The sequence below is a fragment of the Syzygium oleosum genome, unplaced genomic scaffold (assembly GCF_021117445.2).
Source record: "Syzygium oleosum isolate NSW1041296 unplaced genomic scaffold, Sole_v2.1 Sole_v2.09, whole genome shotgun sequence".
NCBI classification, from domain to species: domain Eukaryota; kingdom Viridiplantae; phylum Streptophyta; class Magnoliopsida; order Myrtales; family Myrtaceae; genus Syzygium; species Syzygium oleosum.
In genome coordinates, this window is record NW_026607493.1 from 11,768,685 (window position 1) to 11,788,289 (window position 19,605).

At 42.0% G+C, this 19,605-nt stretch overlaps 3 protein-coding genes across 3 annotated transcripts; 2 read left to right on the forward strand and 1 right to left on the reverse strand.

Annotated features, from left to right (window-relative positions):
- Positions 1–3,835, forward strand: LOC115691641 (uncharacterized). The gene is made up of 7 exons (XM_030618348.2): positions 1–256; positions 362–531; positions 2,206–2,282; positions 2,407–2,472; positions 2,672–2,746; positions 2,831–2,905; positions 3,342–3,835. Exons 1-7 carry the CDS (start codon positions 105–107, stop codon positions 3,702–3,704), a joined length of 978 nt encoding a protein of 325 aa, XP_030474208.2. The 5' UTR covers positions 1–104; the 3' UTR covers positions 3,705–3,835.
- Positions 3,836–6,841: 3,006 nt separating this feature from the next.
- LOC115691632 (uncharacterized) lies at positions 6,842–16,403 on the forward strand. The gene is made up of 12 exons (XM_030618337.2): positions 6,842–7,137; positions 7,821–8,036; positions 8,204–9,304; positions 9,997–10,119; positions 10,407–10,588; positions 10,669–10,900; positions 11,010–11,219; positions 12,480–12,608; positions 13,971–14,039; positions 15,255–15,377; positions 15,831–15,881; positions 15,963–16,403. The coding sequence occupies exons 1-12, from the start codon at positions 6,904–6,906 to the stop codon at positions 16,128–16,130; spliced, it is 2,838 nt and encodes a 945-aa protein (XP_030474197.2). The 5' UTR covers positions 6,842–6,903; the 3' UTR covers positions 16,131–16,403.
- An 88-nt stretch (positions 16,404–16,491) lies between these two features.
- Positions 16,492–18,471, reverse strand: LOC115691838 (expansin-A4-like). The gene is made up of 3 exons (XM_030618575.2): positions 18,040–18,471; positions 17,190–17,511; positions 16,492–17,072 (listed from the first exon to the last, which is right to left on the reverse strand). The coding sequence occupies exons 1-3, from the start codon at positions 18,344–18,346 to the stop codon at positions 16,766–16,768; spliced, it is 936 nt and encodes a 311-aa protein (XP_030474435.1). The 5' UTR covers positions 18,347–18,471; the 3' UTR covers positions 16,492–16,765.
- Positions 18,472–19,605: the final 1,134 nt, after the last annotated feature.

Genomic DNA, 19,605 nt, shown 5'->3' on the forward strand with positions numbered 1-19,605 from the left:
AGAGAGAGGAGGGAAGAAGAAGAAGAAGAAGAAGAAGAGGAGGAGGAGGAGGAGGAGGAAGAAGAAGCCCTCGGGAAGAGAGTGCGAGAGGCTCGACCGCGAAGATGGATCGGGAATGGGGTTCGAAGCCCGGAAGCGGAGGCGCCGCCTCCGCCCAGAACGAAGCCATCGACCGCCGCGAGCGTCTCCGCCGCCTTGCCCTCGAGACCATCGATCTCGCCAAGGACCCCTATTTCATGCGCAACCACCTCGGCAGGTGAGCTCCTTCGATTCGGACGCAATAATCATCCATCTCCAGAACTGGGGTTTTGGGTCAATTTGATGTTTGACGGGGGGCGGTGGTTTGTTTGGGTTTCTGCAGCTACGAGTGTAAGCTGTGCTTGACCCTGCACAACAACGAGGGGAACTACCTGGCGCACACGCAAGGGAAGAGGCATCAGACCAACTTGGCTAAGAGAGCGGCTCGTGAGGCTAAGGATGCTCCTGCTCAGCCTCAGCCCAACAAGCGAAAGGTTAACGTTCGCAAGACAGGTGAGAGTTATGCTCTTCCGCTTCTCCTTGCGAAGATTTGGCATTTATGTGGAATCCGCTCTAGGATCTAGGTTGGTTATTTTGTGTGGAGCTTCATATTATTCGTACTGCTTAGTGAGAGTTATGGTTGAAATTTTGTGGAGTGTTGTGGGGCGTTGGCGAATTGTTGGGCGCCTTCTCTCTATCGTAGCTGATGTTGGAGCAGCTGAGAGAATCTCTTTTGCTGATATTTGGTAGACATTTGAATGAGGATTCGACTGTACTGCGCGGGATAGTCTAATTTCTTCATGCTTTTTTATATTGATCACATTGGCAGCTATCTATCGACTCAAGGTGAAAATTTTCTTCGTTTTTTTGTCGGCTCTGCTTGTTTCATTGAAAATGATTATTAGAAAAAAAAAATTGTTCATCTTATTATGGCGTTTGATCCTGGAAAATTAGTTGGTCTAAGTAAAATACTCTTCATCAAGAGGAAAAGCCACACCCGGAACTGAGGAAAAGGACTTCAGATCTTAAAATTCGGAAATCATTTTTCACTTTCACCATCACAGACGAGTTCATCATCTCTCTTCTCTTCTCTGCAAACATGCACCATCATCATCCTCCCTTTACATAACATAGATCCGCCGCATTACCACCACTTTCATCGTCATCGACCGCCACCATCGATTATGAAACAGAACCAAATCGCCGCTACCACCGGCCACTCCTGCTTCACAGCCATCCCCAGCCAAAGTAATCAACACCACCACAGACTCCATGACCAACACCATTCATGACTGGAAAACATTTAAAAAAGGATGACGAGAAAGTTCACCTATGAAAGCGTCGAGTATTAAAAAAATGGAGGAAAGAGGGGCTACTGGAGCTTTTCTGCCCCTCTTGCCCCCATCTGACCGGTGTCCCTTTTCTCATCATGGCGGTGAATGAGATGTAGGTGTTGTGTTTCATTGTGTCTGATGGAGAAGAATGGGAAGAGGATAGAATCAAATAGAATAGGAGGAGGAGTAAGCTACTAAGCTGAACCACAAAAGTGGAAGAATTAGTTGGCCCAAACATATTCGAAGCCTATGATTAGAAAATGATTTCTAATTTTCAATTCCAAATGGCAGAGAATTATTTCCAGCTCATTTTCAAGTTTCAACCCAATGCCAGAAAATGCTATCACTTTCCTTGATATTATTTTCAGAATACACTATGTTTTCTGCGAAATAAAGGAAGCTTGGGACCTCTTCAATTAACATCGAAGTGGACTTTTCTTAGTTGTTTAGGGGATGAATTTAAATTTTTAAAATAGGGCATTGGAGAGAGTTGTCTTTGAGGACAAAAGTTGATAGTGATGAGAAAAGATGAATGCTGGTCTACCTAATTGCTGGTTCATGATAGGTGTTTGTTCAGTGATAAGTAGATCTCCCAGATTTTTTGGCAAAGGCATTGAAGATTTTCTATTATATTATCGGTGAGTTGTTATGGAATTGTTGGTGGTAGAACATGTTAATAGGATCAGGTGCTGAGTAGCAATTTCACTTGATCTGAGAAAAGTTGGTTGCTTGTATCTGATTTTCGCTTTAGTTTGCTAGTTTTCTTTGCCTACTCTTGGGACTTAAAATCACTGAGTAGTGGGGCTGTCAAGATTATAATTGATGACTAATTAAATGTCTCTCTGGCCTGCAGTTAAGATTGGTAGACCTGGGTACAGGGTGACAAAACAATTTGATCCAGAAACAAAGCAAAGATCCCTTCTCTTCCAGGTGATTCTTTCTTTTCAAACGTCAAGACTTTTAATTATGTTTTATCATCAGTTAGGGTAGCTATTTTTGGGTTAGGTTGATTGGTGGTAGCTGATACTCATAGTAGCATTTTGCTGATATACAGATTGAATATCCTGAGATAGAGGATCTTTCAAAGCCAAGACATCGTTTCATGTCATCTTATGAGCAGGTATGCTATACATTGCTGATTTCGGTGCTTCCCATGTTCCCTATGCACTGAAACAAAATAAGAAAAAGGAGAGGAAAAAGACAGTGTAGTAGAAATTAAAAGAACCAGTCATGTGCTATAAGATTAAGAAATTATTGCAGTAAAACTTGAGTAGCTTTCTTTGTCCAAAGAGGTGATTAGTTTTTCTTCTTTTATGCAGAGAATCCAACCTTTTGATAAGAGATATCAATATCTTCTCTTTGCGGCAGAACCTTATGAGATTATTGCTTTCAAGGTATATTAGCAGCGCCAAGGTGTCCATTTTCTTGCTTCCTTTGATTTCCATGCACATTCACCAGTAAATTCCATCTGAATGTAGGTTCCTAGCACAGAGATTGACAAATCAACTCCGAAGTTCTTCTCACATTGGGATCCGGATTCAAAGATGTTCACGGTTTGCCCTTCCTATCTTCCTCTATACATGTTTAAACAACTTTTGATAGTATAGTTGTAAATATTGTGTTGCTCGACAGATTTGTCTTCCTTGCCATCAGCCTTTCCTTCATGTGATAATTGAATATACATTCCTTTTTGTTGTCTACCTATCCTCAATTGACATCTTGTTGGGCTTTTGTTGATCTTCAGATAAATTCTTTGCAACCTAGACACCTCCATTCAGAGCGGCAAATCTTGTTCTTGACTTTATTTATTCATTTTTTGCGAGACTCTGACTGATAGACTGTTAATTGATGGTAGAAGTTAATTACCAAGTAACTTGAGTATGGTTCGAGTGACTAGTCTGTTCTCACACCTGATTTTTCACGTGCATGACTATTATCTTTTGGTTCTTCGAGAGCTGATTGTTTTTTTCTCCTGATATGAATGAGCAGTTGCAGTTGTATTTCAAATCGAAGCCGCTGGAAACAAACAAACCTCAACCTCCCCCTGCAGCCAACGGCACTGCTGCACCTGGTGCCCCGCCGAGGCCACCACCTCAAGCTCCTCCTCCACCCCAAGGATTACCACCAGGAGCCCCTCCGAGAAATGCACCACCTCCAATGCCAGGATCAGCTCCACCACCACCCCCGCCAATGGCAAATGGGCCCAGGCCCATGCCTCCTGGCGGAGCTCCACCTGTGGCACCCCCACCACCCCCTGTTGGTCCTGGAGCAAGTTATACTCCCGGCGCACAATTGAACCGGCCTCCAATGCCACCTCCACATGGTTTTCCGGGTCAACAGATGCAGGGTTAATTTGCTACTTTGGTTTTGACAATCACAGGTCAAAAGTAGCTTAATTTTGTACTGAGCACTTCTGGGATTATTCTTGCCCTTATAACATTTTAGCCTATAGTAACGTGATTGTGGCTACCCTTTGATTTTCCCTTTTGTGATGTCCTGCGCTCTTCGGTTCCACGTGTTCTTTACTAACTTAGACCCCCCCCATTGGAGTTTCATGAAGATGCTTTAGACATACTCTTTTATGTCGTGAAGGTTTTTTCACCAATGAAACGATATTAAGGATCATCCCATTCTAAATCAATTTCTTTATCGAATTGCTAGGTTTCTAAAATCCAATGCCCCTAGAATTATTTCCCTGCCAGTCGTGGTTCAGCTAAATATGAGATCCCTCTTCAATAGATATGTACCAAGCTGAGTACAAATCTCTTCCTTTTTATCTAGGCAACTCGTTTACAGGCTCTCATAGATACCATTGTAATGTGTGCCTCAGAGAAGTGTGGTCCTTGCTAGCGACTCTGGAATGGACAACGTTCCTTTTCTTTATGCAGACCGCAAGATTGCAATTTTCGATTTTATGAAGTGATCCTAGTTTGGTCAACGTAGTGTCAGTTATTGCTTTCGAGGTTTGACCGAGCTATCACGAATTGACAGATGACGCACCTAGATGTTTGCTTGTTTGAGAGTGAAATATTTGCATAAATGAAACGATTTGGCCTATGGGGTACCGAATTAGAAGAAAACGGCTTTCGTGAGGGAAGGGATGTGCCCTTGCTTATGCAACCATCTTGGACTTCTAATTAACGCGGGCTTTATCCCTAAACGGTCCCATCTAATATTTAACTATCTCCGGTTACTGTCCAATTTGGCCTATGGACCTCAGGATTATATCCCAAAAAGGATCTTCACGAAGGAAGGGGTGACTGGTGAGGCCTTGCAACTATCCAAGACTCGATAATTGTAAGGTTTGTTTGGTCATTAGCACTTTTCTATCGATTGAATTGGATAAAAATATGATTGAATTTCCAATATCATATACTGTGTTATATAAATATTCGGATATAGCATGTATATTCGCAAGAACAATACTCGCTGCTCGGGCCATGCACTGCGCAACTTCCTTACAGCGCAGCCAACGCAAGGTTGCAAGCAAAGAGCACGGCGTGAGCACCTTACCAGGCATGGGCAACTGACATGCAGGTGTTGCGCGCCTCAATGGAGGTCGAGAGATTAGATCTGCACCAAGAGAGCGAAACAGAGATGAGAGCAAGTGGTGCGATGTTGCTCGAGGATCACCACATCGGCGACCTCCTACAGACCATGGTGACGATAGCCATGACCACCATGCCGAGCTGCGGCATGGCCTGGTAGCATTCCCCCAAGATCTAGAATTGGCGACCACCATCGAAGTAATCGCACTCCTTGCTATGGTGGTTGTGCTCCCTAAAGATAACTGCCTTGGTCCAGTTGAGCCGCCACCTGTACCCCCCACATTGCCAATGTCGCTTGAACCTCGCAGCCGTCGCCTCACCACGATTGTCGCTCACGCCCGGTGCTTGTCACCATTGTAAGCCTCATTCTTTGGCCCTTCTGTCCTCGATGGCAAATGCCCGGATCAAGTCGAGCTGCCATCCCTACCCCGCGGCTGATGCCAAGGTTGAGGCCCAGCCTCAAGCAACGCTAGATCTAGGTTCCGTGAGGCCAACAACCTCGAATCTGAGGTCGCGAGCCTCAATTTCAAGGTGTGGAATGTCCGACCGCATCAATTGATGAGTCTAGAGAGAGAGAGTCAGTGAGATAGAGGGGTGTGATTGCGAAGGGATGGGAATGCCGATGAAGGTGCGGCACGCCAGCAGCTTGTGCTTTGCGCACTAATCTTCGACGGTGGAGCTCCCACGTTACTTTTCTCCCCTTGAATTCTTTCCCCTCTATCTTCACGGTTTGGCTCATATTTTTGAATTAACGAAATGATAATATTAAACATTTTCATACAGTTAATGGACTAAATTGAATATGTACCAAAAGTCCAAGGACTACATTAAACAAATTAAAAGTTTTGGGACCACATTAAATAAAATTAAAGTTCATAGATCACATTGTAAATTGAGCCAGTTTATGAATCATTTGTGTCGTTATTTCTTGAATAGTGGAAGAGAGTAAGCGCAAAAATGAGGTGGAGGAGCTTCACCATCCTAGGTAAGGCCGCCACCTCACACGCGACCTCAAGGACAAGCGCTGAGACGTGCTCATCATCGGCGCAGCCACAACGACGTCACCTCCGCCAACTACCTCGCCCGCAGCGGCCTCTCCGTTGCTGTCCTTGAGCATCACCTCGTCATCAGTGATGCCGCTGCGTTGGAGGAGCTTGTTCTTGGCTACAAGTTCTCCCACTGGAGCTACCTCCACAGCCTTTCTTTAAACTTCCACCATCATGTAGATCCTCACGTTCACTTCGAATTTCCCGATTAAATACGCAAAGTTTCAGAATCGAATGAAATTTAAGTGACCCAAAGCGCTAGATTTTGATTCCAGCCGTGTGTGATTTTGGACTGTCGAAGGGAATTGGAGTCGAAAAGACATGGATTGAAGCTTCTAAAGAGGAATTCATCGACGTTTACGCTTTTGAGGATTGACACATGTATGTACATGAATCGCGTGCAATTAGGGTCAAAATCCTCCCGTTTGAGATTTGATCCGAATCCGCAATTAGCATGTTCAAATGTTTAAAGGAAATGAGCTAGCGCCTAAATTGGTTGACCGCAAATTGAATTAACACTAAGTCAGAATCCTAAATCGAAAGTCTTCAATCGAACTAATCAGATGTCATTTGGAATGCGCGCGAAATGCACATTGAAACTTGCATGTGTTCGTATCTCGATCCACAATTGGGCTCCCAACGTGCCTAGGATTTCACTGTGGAGCAAAATCACTCGCGGGAAGTTATTTGAAACGAGGTCCAATCCGATACGTTTCGAGAATCTGGCTGGTTTTAAGGGAATTATGGAATTTTTTCCCTTTAAGTTTTTATATTTCAATTTTCATTACTCCCCCTTCCTTGTCCCTGCGCCTGCTGTTCACTTGCTGACCTGTCATCTCCTCTCTTCCCCGGTCGTTAAACCCCGGACTCCACATCATGTAGGGTTTTATATAAATTTCACCAAGCACGGTCTCTCTCTCTCTCTCTCTCTCTCTGTGCACGCAACTGCCAAATGCGATGGTGAAGGCTTACCTGAGATACGAGCCGGCGGCGACCTTCGGAGTGATCGCCTCGGTGGAGTCCAACGTCGCGTACGACAGCTCCGGCAAGCACCTCCTCGCTCCGGCGCTCGAGAAGGTCGGAGTTTGGCACGTGCGACAGGGCGTCTGCGCCAAGACCCTAGCCCCTTCCGCCTCCTCCGCCGGACCCTCCCTCGCCGTCACCGCCATCGCCTCTTCTCCTTCCTCTCTGGTAACTCGATGGAACCACTTCTCGCAGCGCCTTCTTCTTTTCGTGCTTTCCTCGGAGCTACTTCTCGGTTGGTGGGATATGGGAAACGAATGATTTTCGAAAAGTTCAACTCGGCTTGGCGATGTTAATGTAGGAGGTCGGGAGTGTTTGTAGCTTGAGATAGCTTTGTAGCTTCTTTGTTCGAAGAGATTCCGGTTGTGGCTCAGTCCTGTTTACTTCGGAGGCTCTCCTCTACGTCGGAAACATGGATGATTAAATTTTGCCAATTTGTTTTTATGAGATTGTTAGTAAGGGCAGGAAGAAAGGTAGGAAACCAATGGTTAATAGTGGTTATTAGATAAGAATGTCTAATTGAAGCCACCTATACGAATATGACGAAGTTCAATGTGAGTTTTTTTTCATTGTCTTGCCGTATTGTTCCAATTTTGTTGGATGTCTCCGAGAGAGAATGTTCTTGCTCCACCTATGCATTGGGACTAACTTGCCAACTCCAAGCTTTCTCTGAGAGCTAAGCATGCCGATTGCCGCTCTGGTGCAGGAACTGCAGAGATGCAGCCATAGCATCTACCTCGACTACTTATCCCCATCACCCATGTATTTCCATTTGCTAGGTGTCATCGTAATAGTGTAAATTTTTGTTTTCTGACTTTGTCAGAGAATGTTAAATGTATATATGATTGCAGATTGCAAGTGGATATGCTGATGGTAGCATACGGATATGGGATTTTGAGAAAGGTTCTTGCGAGACGACACTGAATGGCCATAAAGGAGCTGTCTCTGTACTCAGATATGGCAAGCTTGGATCTTTACTCGCATCTGGAAGCAAAGACAATGACATTATATTGTGGGATGTGCTAGGAGAGACTGGCCTTTACCGCTTACGAGGGCATCGTGATCAGGTTAGCCCTTGTGTTGAATTTGTTAGCAGTGGGCTCCATTTGCCTATTCTTTTTCATTGTGCTTTCTATTTTGATAAAACAATCCATTTCTTCTAATTTTAGTTTTTTTTTTAATTTTTCATGATCTAAACGCTTGGTGATTTATTTTTAATGGCTTGATGCTGTAGGTTACCGACCTTGTCTTCTTAGATTCTGACAAGAAACTTGTTAGTTCCTCCAAAGACAAGTATCTCAGAGTGTGGGATCTTGAAACACAGCACTGTATGCAGATTGTCGGTGGTCATCACAGTGAAATCTGGTCCCTGGACACTGATCCAGAAGAGAGATATCTCGTCACAGGGTCTGCAGATCCAGAAGTTCGATTTTACACTGTTAAGAATGATTCATCTGATGAAAGATCTGAAACAGATGCAAGTGGGGTTGTGGGCAATGGTGATTTAGCTTCTCACAACAAATGGGATGTCTTGAAACAATTTGGCGAAATTCAGCGACAAAGCAAGGATAGAGTTGCAACAGTGAGATTCAACAAGAATGGGAATTTGCTGGCTTGTCAAGTGGCAGGTAAACTTGTAGAGGTGTTCCGTGTACTAGATGAAGCTGAAGCAAAGCGCAAAGCAAAACGCAGGCTTCATAGGAAGAGGGAGAAGAAAGGGGCAGATGTGAATGAAAATGGAGATTCCAGTCATGGTATTGGAGAAGGACACAACCCCATGGTGACAGTTTCTGATGTTTTTAAGCTCCTTCAGACTATTCGAGCGAGCAAAAAGATTTGTTCTATTTCTTTCTGTCCTGTAACTCCTAAGAATTCGTTGGCCACACTGGCATTGTCATTAAACAATAATCTATTGGAATTTCACTCCATTGATGCCAATGGAACTAGTAAAATGGTAACTATTGAGCTTCAAGGACACCGCTCTGATGTCAGAAGCGTCACCCTTAGTTCTGATAATACCCTTCTTATGTCTACTAGTCACAACTCAGTAAAGATTTGGAACCCAAGTACAGGTTCCTGCTTGCGAACAATTGACTCCGGGTATGGGCTTTGTGGTTTAATTGTTCCTCAGAATAAGTACGCACTTGTTGGAACAAAAGGTGGAGCCATAGAAATATTTGATGTTGGGAGCGGCACTTGTATGGAAGTGGTAGAAGCTCATGGAGGCTCTATCCGGTCGATTATGGCTATACCAAACCAAAATGGTTTTGTTACTGGCAGTGCTGATCACGACATTAAATTCTGGGAGTATGGTATGAAGCAGAAACCTGGTGAAGTATGTAACTTTCCTGACTTCTGACCCTTCTTTAAAGACCTTGACATCACAATGAGCATCTGTAAAGCCAACTATTACTATTTGCTGCCTTTGAAATTTCACATGCACTAATTTCAGAGTAGTGGGTGCATTCGGGCAACACAAAAAGAAATTTTTTTAGTTGCAAAAATGTGCTTGGAAAGAAGTTCATATGCAATATTTTTCTGCTATGACAGTGATGTTTCTCTAGCAATGTTACTGATATTCATAGTAGCGATTCTAATATCTGTGTAAAATGATGACCCATATGCAAAAGCTACAATTTTGTATTTATTTCGATTTACTGTATAGAGATACTTCACAATCTAGATGGTATTTCGTCAATGGATTCTTTCTACAGTCTTGAGTTTGGCAGTGGTTGGAATTTGAGATTCACATGACTTCTTTGACAAAGGCTCTTGTGAGAGCCAAGTTCCACAGATTGGGAGTGAGGTTCATTGCCATCACATAACTTCCAGAATGATCAGCTTTGCATACTCTTTTTGAAGCATATAGTTGCATGGAATATTTCTATCGAACATTGTTGGTTTCATGACATGATCATCAATTTTTTTGGGATTTTACATGACCATTGATGAAACTTACATTTTTGTTAGAGGTTCAGAGATTGAGAATCTGTGATGTTATGCTTACTGGTTCTGTTTGATTAACAGAATTCGAAGCGCCTAACTGTGTCAAATGTCAGAACTCTGAAGATGAATGATGATGTTCTTGTGGTTGCTGTGAGCCCAGATGCTCAAAAAATTGCTGTTGCACTGTTAGATTGCACAGTGAAGGTGATTTCTAACTTCATGTGGTTGTGTTTTCGTTGTTATATCTGATGTGTCTTGTTATCAGCTGTTTGGTATGATTGAAATTATTTCGCTTGTTTATATCAATTCTTCCTCTCTGTCTGAACTGTCTTCTAGTACTTCGTGTATTTTCATAGAACTCCTTGTTACATGAAATCAAATCTTTCTGCAATTGGTTGTTTCCATCTTCATGCTGTTGGACTTCCAAAACTGGAAGATCTTTGCTACTTTGCAATGATAACCATTTGACACTATATGTCAACCACTTCCAGGTTTTCTTCATGGATTCTCTGAAGCTTATACATTCCTTATATGGGCACAGGCTTCCTGTGCTATGCTTGGATATCTCATCAGATGGAGATCTAATTGTAACTGGCTCTGCAGATAAAAATCTGATGATATGGGGATTGGATTTTGGTGACCGCCATAAGTCCATTTTTGCACACGGAGATAGGTTCTGTTCTGTGTATTTGCTAAATGACTTTCATACTGATGTTCGAAAAGGACCTACTAATACTGATATTTCAATGGCAGTATCATGGCAGTGCAGTTTGTGGGCAACACACATTATGTGTTTAGTGTAGGTAAAGATCGGCTTGTAAAATACTGGGATGCTGACAAATTCGAGCTTCTTTTAACACTTGAGGGACATCATGCTGATATTTGGTGCCTTGCAATTAGTAACCGTGGTGATTTTTTGGTCACTGGATCTCATGATCGTTCAATACGCCGTTGGGATCGTACGGAAGAACAATTCTTCATTGAGGTGCTTTTCATTACTTTTAGCTGCTTCTAAAGCACAGAATCTTCTTTTAATGCAAAAATTACATTATTTCTTGCCATGCTTTTACGAATGTGCAAATAAATTCTTGCAGGAAGAAAAAGAGAAGAGGTTGGAGGAGATGTTCGAGTCTGACCTTGATAATGCATTTGGGAACAAGTATGAACCCAAGGAAGAAATTCCAGAAGAGGGTGCTGTGGCCTTAGCGGGAAAGAAGACTCAAGAGACACTCTCAGCAACTGATTCGATTATTGAGGCATTGGATATAGCTGAAGTGGAGTTGAAACGAATTGCCGAACATGAGGTATCTCCTCTGTACCCTTACGCTTTTTCATATTAGACTTCTTTTGTTGTACTCTTGCATTTGAATTATCTGCTTGCTAGTTTTCTCAAATGTCTCTTATGCTACATGTTTGTGTAAAATATAAATCGCTACCAGGATGCTTTTGCTGAATAATTTATGCGTTGAAAGAAGAAATGAAATGCTGCGATTCATTTGATTGTGAGAACAGGGGTGACTCTAACGTGTTTGGGTACCTCCAGTAGTTTGATATTTATTTGTGATTTGATATGCTTCTTACAACCTCAACTAGAGAATATTGATGATTATTAGATCAATGACCTGATTACTTTGGGTGTTACTTGGTAGTACATGTAGGCTTTAAGGTGTCTAGGGTACGTTTGGTTTGGCTTTAAAAATGGGTTTTGGGTCTTTAAAGATCCTTGGGTAAATGCTCAAGTGTTTGGCAGCTATTTGGCAGCTTTTCTTGGGAGCCAAAGTCCTCCAAAGTCCCTAAGCCCAATGCAAGTCCTTCCCAGCTTTAGCTTTGAGGACTTTCGTAATGCTACTTCAGAAATTAATGATTTTTTTTCCTTCCAAATTTGCCCTCGCTAAACTTTTGAAATTCCACTTTTACCGTCAATGTGCAACGTTGCCGGCGAGCCAGATCTGGCACCGGTGGCCCCCACCTAAGGTTGCCTAAGGTCATGCGACCTCAAGCAAGGGTCGCAGGTGCCAAATCTGGCTCGCTGGCCTTCGGCCATCACCCGAGCCCTTTGCTTGAGCGCTGCTAGAGCTTCAGCTTCTTTTTCTTTTTATTTATATAAATAACATAACTAAAGTTCTTTATAAGTGTAGTTTTTTCAAAACAGCATTTAAACCAAAGTTGATTCCCAATGCACTTATCAATTGCACTTTAGCAAACAGTATTTGCATTTCGAAAAAAAAAAATGCAAAGGCTTTCCCCAAAAGCCGAACCAAATGCAGCCATAATGTTTGACTGGGATTGTTATGTGTCGAAAGTTTCAGAATTAATCTTGAACTTGTTTCTTAGTCAAAAGAAGTTTTGATGATGCTGCGAATGGTTCAAGCATTGGAGGATATCGGATGGTGATTCTGTGATATCAAGTGTAAACATAATTGTCATCCAAAGGAAAATGATCTGGTCAGAAGTTGAAGATCTGCAAGTTGATCTTGCATATGTTTGAATCTATATGTGTTGACATAAATTTGATCTTACATATATTTAAATTTGTATGTGTTAACATAAATTTGTGCCGACAGGAGGAGAAAATCAAAGGAAAGGCTGCAGAATTCCAGCCAAATTACGTGATGCTTGGGCTTTCTCCCTCTGACTTTATTCTTCGTGCTCTTTCAAACGTTCAAACTAATGACCTTGAGCAGACATTACTGGTATGCAGCATCATGTGCTTGAACTTACAAGGAGTCTTTTCTATGGAGCTGTTCATAACTGTTATATACTGCTAAATATCTATTACTTTATGTACTGGGGATTTGTGAGGCTTTAACAGGAAACTTTTATAAATTTTTGTAAAGATATAATACCATCAATTTCCTCCTGTTACCTGATTGCTGACGCCTGCCCCAATCCATCAAAAGTGAAAAGAAAAAATACATGCATGACGTAAGGAGGCCTGTGTGTCAAAAGAAGTCTACATTGTATGTCATGTTTAATGAATGTTGGAAGTTATGCATGTATACATATGCTCTGTGATCCATTGAATTTACCTGTTCTGTATTTGTTGTTTGACATATCTTTGTAAGCATAATGTGATTTATGGTTGTTGAAATAAATTATTGGTATACCTACTAGTATGACTTGCTTGGGATGGACTTTTCATAGTCGGCTCTATTGAACTGGGTTATTTGAAGATAAATCTTCGCAGTCTTGAGAACTTGGTTGTCCCCTTATAAATGGCCAGTGTCAAATTGGCTCAATCTAGGTTGACCAAGTTCAACCACTGAAGAGATCAACAGATTTCGATGATTTCCTTAGTTGCCATGCTTAAAAAAGTCCAACAGCTGACAATGGGAATTGATCCCATGACTCCTGGATGTGAGGTCCCTGCCACTCAGGCAGAGATAGCCATCTTTGATGCAATGGCAAGATATATATTCAGATGCTAAAATTGAACTGAAATCTTTACAATGAGAACATTGAGGGCTTGGGGAAGTAAACCCAGACCTCTTAATCTCAAATTGTCGTGCGCACCCTGTTATTGTTATGCAGTACCATTTGTCACAAGAAATTTTATATCATTTAAATATCTGACTGTCATATCTTGATTGGGCAAAAAGGAAAAAGGTTTAAACCGCCAACCTCTTTAACCTGATTTTACACTGGTTAGGCTTTAAAAACATTCTTTTCAGCTTTCCTGTGACAAACAAGAACATACGGGCCCATTTGTTTGGACTTAAATAAAAGCAAAAACTTGCTTTTCCGCAAATTTTTAAACATTATTCTATTTTCAGAAGTTTATGAAAATATTATATGTGAATCTATGTTCAATACTTGAGTGTTGTGAAAGTTTGAAGAAGTTAAGGTAAAAAAGAAAAAAAAGAAAGTGCATGATGAGATTTAGATTAAGCAAAAAGGAAAAAGTAAAAGTCAATCCAAACAGGTGCTAAACCTATAGGATTGCTGGACTCCAATTTGAGCTTTATCTGATCAAGCTCTGTTATGTGGCTAAGTTTCTCTTTTCCATTTTGAATATTAACCAGAAAGCATGATTAGATTTTTTGCTTCCATCACAGGCTTTACCTTTCTCAGATGCTTTGAAGCTCCTATCTTACCTGAAGGATTGGACAACATACCCTGATAAGGTTGGTATATGCTTGCCAACTTGTATGCAAACTTTATTATCCGTGGTATATGTTCAGAATGCAAGATTGTTTCTATTCTGTTCTTTTTCACTACAGAGTAAGGGAAGGAGGAACAAATTGGATACGAGGACTTTTTTGTTTGTAGTATATGTTAAAGCATTTGGTAGAGGGAGGGGTAACTTAATCATCCCTCCTTTTCTTCTTCTTTTAGAGAAGAGAGAGAGAGAAGAGGGCGGGGTGACTTAATCATTCTGCACGGGGTGTGCTGATTATGGCGAGATGGTTTGCCTTAATGATGTTACCTATCGATTTTCTTTATTTGTTGCTGGTTGGTGAGATGCAAGTGCTCTTAAAGCAACATGAATGGTCACCATGCTAAAGACCTGCCTTTGCTACTATGTTTCCATGTGGGCCTCCTCCGATAACACACTTGTTTTCTGTTTGGTGATCTCTAATATGAATAAATTCATGTTCCTCTGGGGACGTAGATCAATGTGTAATAGGTTGATATCTGCGTTGTCATCTAATCCTTCTGGTCCTATAGAATTTATAATGGGTAATCCCTCAACTGACAAGAATACAGAACATGATGTATCCTAAACATAGACAACTCAACAATAGAAGCAAAAGGTAATTCGGCTATAATCATAATTGACAGTACAAAAATATTAAATGACAGTCAAAGTAATGTCAGGTTACTGTTGATGTTCCGATAGAATAAAAGAGAGCTCCTTCTGTAATTTTATTGTATTTCTGGGAAATGGAAATGGTTTAGTTCGTTGACGTAGAGTCCTCGACCTGACATCAGTTGCGGCACTGACTAGCATTTCATGGTGCCAAATACTGAACTAAAAAGAAAGTTTTACGACTCCATGCCCATCGCACACCCAAAAAGATTAAGCCAAAATGACAGCTAAAGTTGAAAGCGAGAGACACAGTTAAGACCAAAAAACCCCACAAAAGGCTGATCCCAGTAGGTTTTTATTGACATCTTATGACACGTGATTAATTTTCAACAGCTGCTAGAGTAATTTGAAATGTTTTCCTGCTTAGTTCTATTGAATTTTCTCCATCTTTACTATACTGCGTTAATGGTTAATCGATCTGGATTATGCCTCATATTCTGATATGTTTGCTAGGAAACACGTCACTGATTTATGCTCATGATGTGGAATGCATACCCGGTTTCCCATAGTTTTTCCTTCTGCTTGTCAGGTTGAGCTTGTTTCAAGGGTTGCTACAGTGCTTCTACAGACACATTACAATCAGTTGGTTTCAACCCCAGCTGCCAGGCCTTTGTTGACTACACTAAAGGACATTCTTCACAAGAAAGTCAAGGTAATCCTACCATGCAGCTCTGTTGGTGTTATTCTACAATGCCATGCCTGAATTATGAGTCGATATAGATATTTGTGCTGAGAAGGGAGAACACTGCATCCACTCTAGTTGATGCTGCTATCATGAACTGTCATGAACTTTCAGGAACTTGAAAAATTTCCCAGGTTAAATGCTGGATTACTTTTTTGTTGCGAGGATCCTGGTTATTGGCCTTCATTCAGTGCAGGGCTTAGCTTTATCATTGAACTTTTGGGTCCATTTATTACTAGATCAAGTCAGCATTTTAATGTGGATTACCTTTACCAACAAAGTGAAGATTATAATCCCAGTTGGCTTTGACAAACAGGAGATTGGACTGCTTAGCAGAAAAGAAAATTGATGTCTTATTGTGTTAAAACAGTTTACTTGAGCAATTTGATTTGCTGACAGAAGATGTAATTGGAATTTTATCAGGAATGTAAAGACACGATTGGATTTAATCTTGCAGCAATGGACCATCTTAAGGTAAAAAAATTATTCATTTCCTTAGAAAAGCCTTAAAATTGAGCTGAATCTGTAGTTCACATCATTTATGTGATGTTTCAGCAACTGATGGCCTTAAGGTCGGATGCACTCTTTCAAGATGCCAAAGCGAAGTTGCTGGAAATTCGCTCGCAACTTTCCGAACGACTGGAAGAAAGGACAGACCCAAGAGAAGTGAAGCGCAGGAAGAAGAAACAGAAGAAATCCAATAGCATGCATGCCTGGCCATAAGGCATGCCATGAGGTCTCAGTAACGAGGATTTGCCAGTTGACGAATCCGGGAATTTTTTGCCACAATGTAACCATCGTAGCACTCGTCATCTAATTATGGTAAAAGGGAGTTATAGATATCAGTTTTGGCGGATGTTGAGTGTATAGAATGTTGTGAAATAGCAAATGATAATCTCTCTTCCTGCTTTTTGGCAATTGAACTTTACATTCCCATGCTTAATTGTTTGGACATTTTGGTAACCTATAGTTTAATTACGATCATGTATTGGTGAAGTGGATGTGATTAGAATTCCACTCAATGTGGATGTAAGATGTGCGTTGAGATTTCGCTATTTTCCATACTTAAGCAATTTATCCCCTATTTTGCAATCAATATGATCAATCGCATATATCTTCCTTAGTATCAAATATTGTTGGGTAATCAATGAATCTAGTGTATTGTCATAGACACATTAGATCTACATGTGCTGAAACTTGCACTACAATGCTGTGAGTCGTGTCTTCGTTGCAAACCTCTCCAGGCCAGCAAATTCGAAGAGACAAACGATCTTCACTTATTGACGAACATTGAGCGTATTATGAAGCTATGAGAAGGTTAAAAGGAGGCGACGATGTTGTATGTAATATATCCGTCTTCACCTGTAGTTCTTGCCCTCAAAGGTCTGACCGAATTGCCAGTTGCTTGGGGCGACGTGCCAGGCAGTTGTGAATCGCCCGTCGCTTGCTCTAACCCGGAAGGTGAGGGACTGCCCGACCAACATGGCATTGGTCTCCCATTTCTGGCCCCATATGCGCTGCATCGTAGTCCACGGCAGCTTGTTGCTCTTCACCTGTACGCTCACGACGTCGCCAGCTCCGCCCACATTCCAGACCAAAACTTGGTTGAAATACGGGTTCCCAGTTATGGTGAATCGGACCCCTCCTTGCTTCTGGCACGGAACCCTGCAACACATTTAACTCGTGAGACCCTATTGATTCCGTCATGCGTCCACCCTTCTGTAGTCAAATTTGATGAGTGGATGCGCTTAAGATGAAAAAGGGTGGAGTTCAGAGCGAGACCTGCGGTACTGAACCGGGACAATGCCAGCAGCGTAGTCCTTGGCCAGCTTAGTGAAAACGGGCTTGGCGATGTCAAAGTGCTCACGGGGCGGGTTGCACCATCCACCGTTGTCACCGGACTGGTAGTAATTGGGAGGGCAGAGGTTGGTGGCCGTGATGATGAGAGAAGGCTGGCCAAGCTGGCACCACTGAGGGTCGTCGACGCACTTTATCTCGTAGCACGCCCCACATGTCTGCCCATTATTGAACAGTGCCGTGCTCAGCGCCGCCGTCTGATAGCCGTAGCCTTGCTGCACCACGTCTTGATAACCGCAGGCTCCCCCTACAAATTGCAGAACAGTTCGTTGCAATTGTCAATAGCAATCAAACACTGAATATGCGATAACAACTCGGTTCCGTAACTAGTCGTGTAAAGTCGCCTCTCCTCTGAATTGTCGTGATAGTTACACAACGTAAGGGCCCAAACATGCAAGTTCTTTCCGGATCAGCTAACAAAATTTGCTAGAATCAACGCCCGCTTATTTGCAAATGGTTTTCGTTGTGTTGGAATGTATCTACTTAGTATCTGATCCGGTCGTGGTGCACACAAATCCTAAAACTACCCATTGCTCTCTTAGCTGAGCCAACATCGATCATGGTTATGCATGTCATCCTACGCAACAAGTCGAATCTTGGTTAATCTATCTGATTGTTGTGTGTATTTCCTAGTTCCTTTAAAAACCAAGCAACATGCTTATGAAACAATCAAACCGATGCTTGTCATAAAACACATCACTGACTTTTTGTGATTACGCTCTATCTTTGCTGATTTACAACCAAAATAAAACAAAGGGAAAAAGAAAAGACGTACCGAATGTACCGGAGCCACCCTCATAAAAGGTGGCATGAGCCTGCTTCCAAGGGCCTGGCGCGAACCTCGGCCGGTGATGCTTAGCGAGAGACAACCGCTTGCGGTGGTTTACGGGATGGACATGAGCCGGCCAGCGATGGTGGTTAGGTCCTCTGTTTCCGACCACATGGTGCGCGGCATGTCGCCACGAGGAGGAACGATGAGGATGATGACCATGAGCGACTGCGGCATTCGCAACGTGAAGATTGGGCAACGCCGAGGCAATGGCAAGCAATGAGGCAAAGAGGGCTTTCAAAGGCAATGCCATGTTGATGTTGGAGCTAAGCAACAATGAGTAGAGGAATTTGGCACGACCTTTGCAAGTTTTGTCTCTCCTTTTGGGAAAAAATAAACAAGTTAAAAAGAGAAATCTAACTTCATTTTGCTTTGAGGCTTGACGAGTTTCGAGTGATTTATTTATGGTGCTAAATCGGTTATGTGCTTGTTATTGGTTGGAGAGAATTTCGCTGCGAGAGGGGCCTAGGTTTGCCCTTGACCTCTCCTTTAACCAAAATTCGTTAACATCTTTTGCTCTATCCTAAATTTTCAGGCCATCCGCAAAATCAATCGTCGCCATTGTCAAAATCAATGGCCGTTGTCACTTCAACTATTTTTGAAGCTTTGCCGAAACATGGTGTCTGAAATCAATCACCGCCATGGTCATTTGCGACCGGGATAGTCGATTTAATGTGATCGTGCTACGTATCTATTAGAGAGATCAAGAGAAAAGATTGGCCAAATCATGACTTGATTTTCATGCCATGATTCCGCGACGATTAACATTAATCGGTCAGGAATAATGACATGCGACCCCAAGTTTCATGTCTACGATCCAATCCGATTATATGAGATGAGCAATAGCGTCATATTTTTTGTGCACAATGGGAAAAATGAGGAAAATGTCATTTAGGCTCCGTTTATTTCACCAAAAAAATTCTGAAAAAACATTTTTTTTCAGATTTTCTGGTATTCGTTTGCCGGAAAATAAACTAGTCATGAAAAATATTTTCTAACAATAGAAAAAACACCTTCAAAAGTGGGGAAAATGTTTTCCCCTTTTTAGAAAGCGGAAAACATTTTCCGGATCTTCTTTTATCACACTTTCTAATAACACATTTTCCTTTTATATTTTCTTTTCTTTTTATTAAAAATTCGAGTTTTTAAAATTTTTTCATTATTTCATTTTCTTTTCTTTTCTTTTTATTCTTCCTCGGCCAGTTGCCAACCACGGCAGCCGCCGGCGACCGGCCACAGGCAAGCTCGAGCTCCCCAAATTTCGGCTACGAGCCTCACCGGCCTGTGGCGAAGCTTCACCTTGCCTAATATGGTGAGCTGGGTGAGGCTCGAGCCTAGCTCAAGGTCACTAGAGCCTTGCCAACATCTAGCGACCTCGGGCAAGGCTCTTGCTTGCTGGCCATTGTCGTGGCCAACGACCAAGGAAGAAGAAAAAAAATAAAGAAAAGGAAAAAAAAGAAAAAGAATAAAAGAAGTAATTTAAAAGTTAAAATAACTATAAAAAATTAAAAA

What these genes read in the sequence shown, in the direction of transcription:
- LOC115691641 (XM_030618348.2), top strand. Translation starts at nt 105, where the DNA reads ATGGATCGGGAATGGGGTTCGAAGCCCGGAAGCGGAGGCGCCGCCTCC. An exon ending in ATGCGCAACCACCTCGGCAG is followed by an intron (nt 257 to 361) that starts GTGAGCTCCTTC and finishes GGGTTTCTGCAG; the next exon opens with CTACGAGTGTAAGCTGTGCT. An exon ending in TCATGTCATCTTATGAGCAG is followed by an intron (nt 2,473 to 2,671) that starts GTATGCTATACA and finishes TCTTTTATGCAG; the next exon opens with AGAATCCAACCTTTTGATAA.
- LOC115691632 (XM_030618337.2), top strand. Translation starts at nt 6,904, where the DNA reads ATGGTGAAGGCTTACCTGAGATACGAGCCGGCGGCGACCTTCGGAGTG. An exon ending in AACGAATTGCCGAACATGAG is followed by an intron (nt 11,220 to 12,479) that starts GTATCTCCTCTG and finishes TTGTGCCGACAG; the next exon opens with GAGGAGAAAATCAAAGGAAA. An exon ending in CAGCAATGGACCATCTTAAG is followed by an intron (nt 15,882 to 15,962) that starts GTAAAAAAATTA and finishes GTGATGTTTCAG; the next exon opens with CAACTGATGGCCTTAAGGTC.
- LOC115691838 (XM_030618575.2), bottom strand. Translation starts at nt 18,346, where the DNA reads ATGGCATTGCCTTTGAAAGCCCTCTTTGCCTCATTGCTTGCCATTGCC. An exon ending in GGGTGGCTCCGGTACATTCG is followed by an intron (nt 17,512 to 18,039) that starts GTACGTCTTTTC and finishes TGCAATTTGTAG; the next exon opens with GGGGAGCCTGCGGTTATCAA. An exon ending in GTCCCGGTTCAGTACCGCAG is followed by an intron (nt 17,073 to 17,189) that starts GTCTCGCTCTGA and finishes AATGTGTTGCAG; the next exon opens with GGTTCCGTGCCAGAAGCAAG.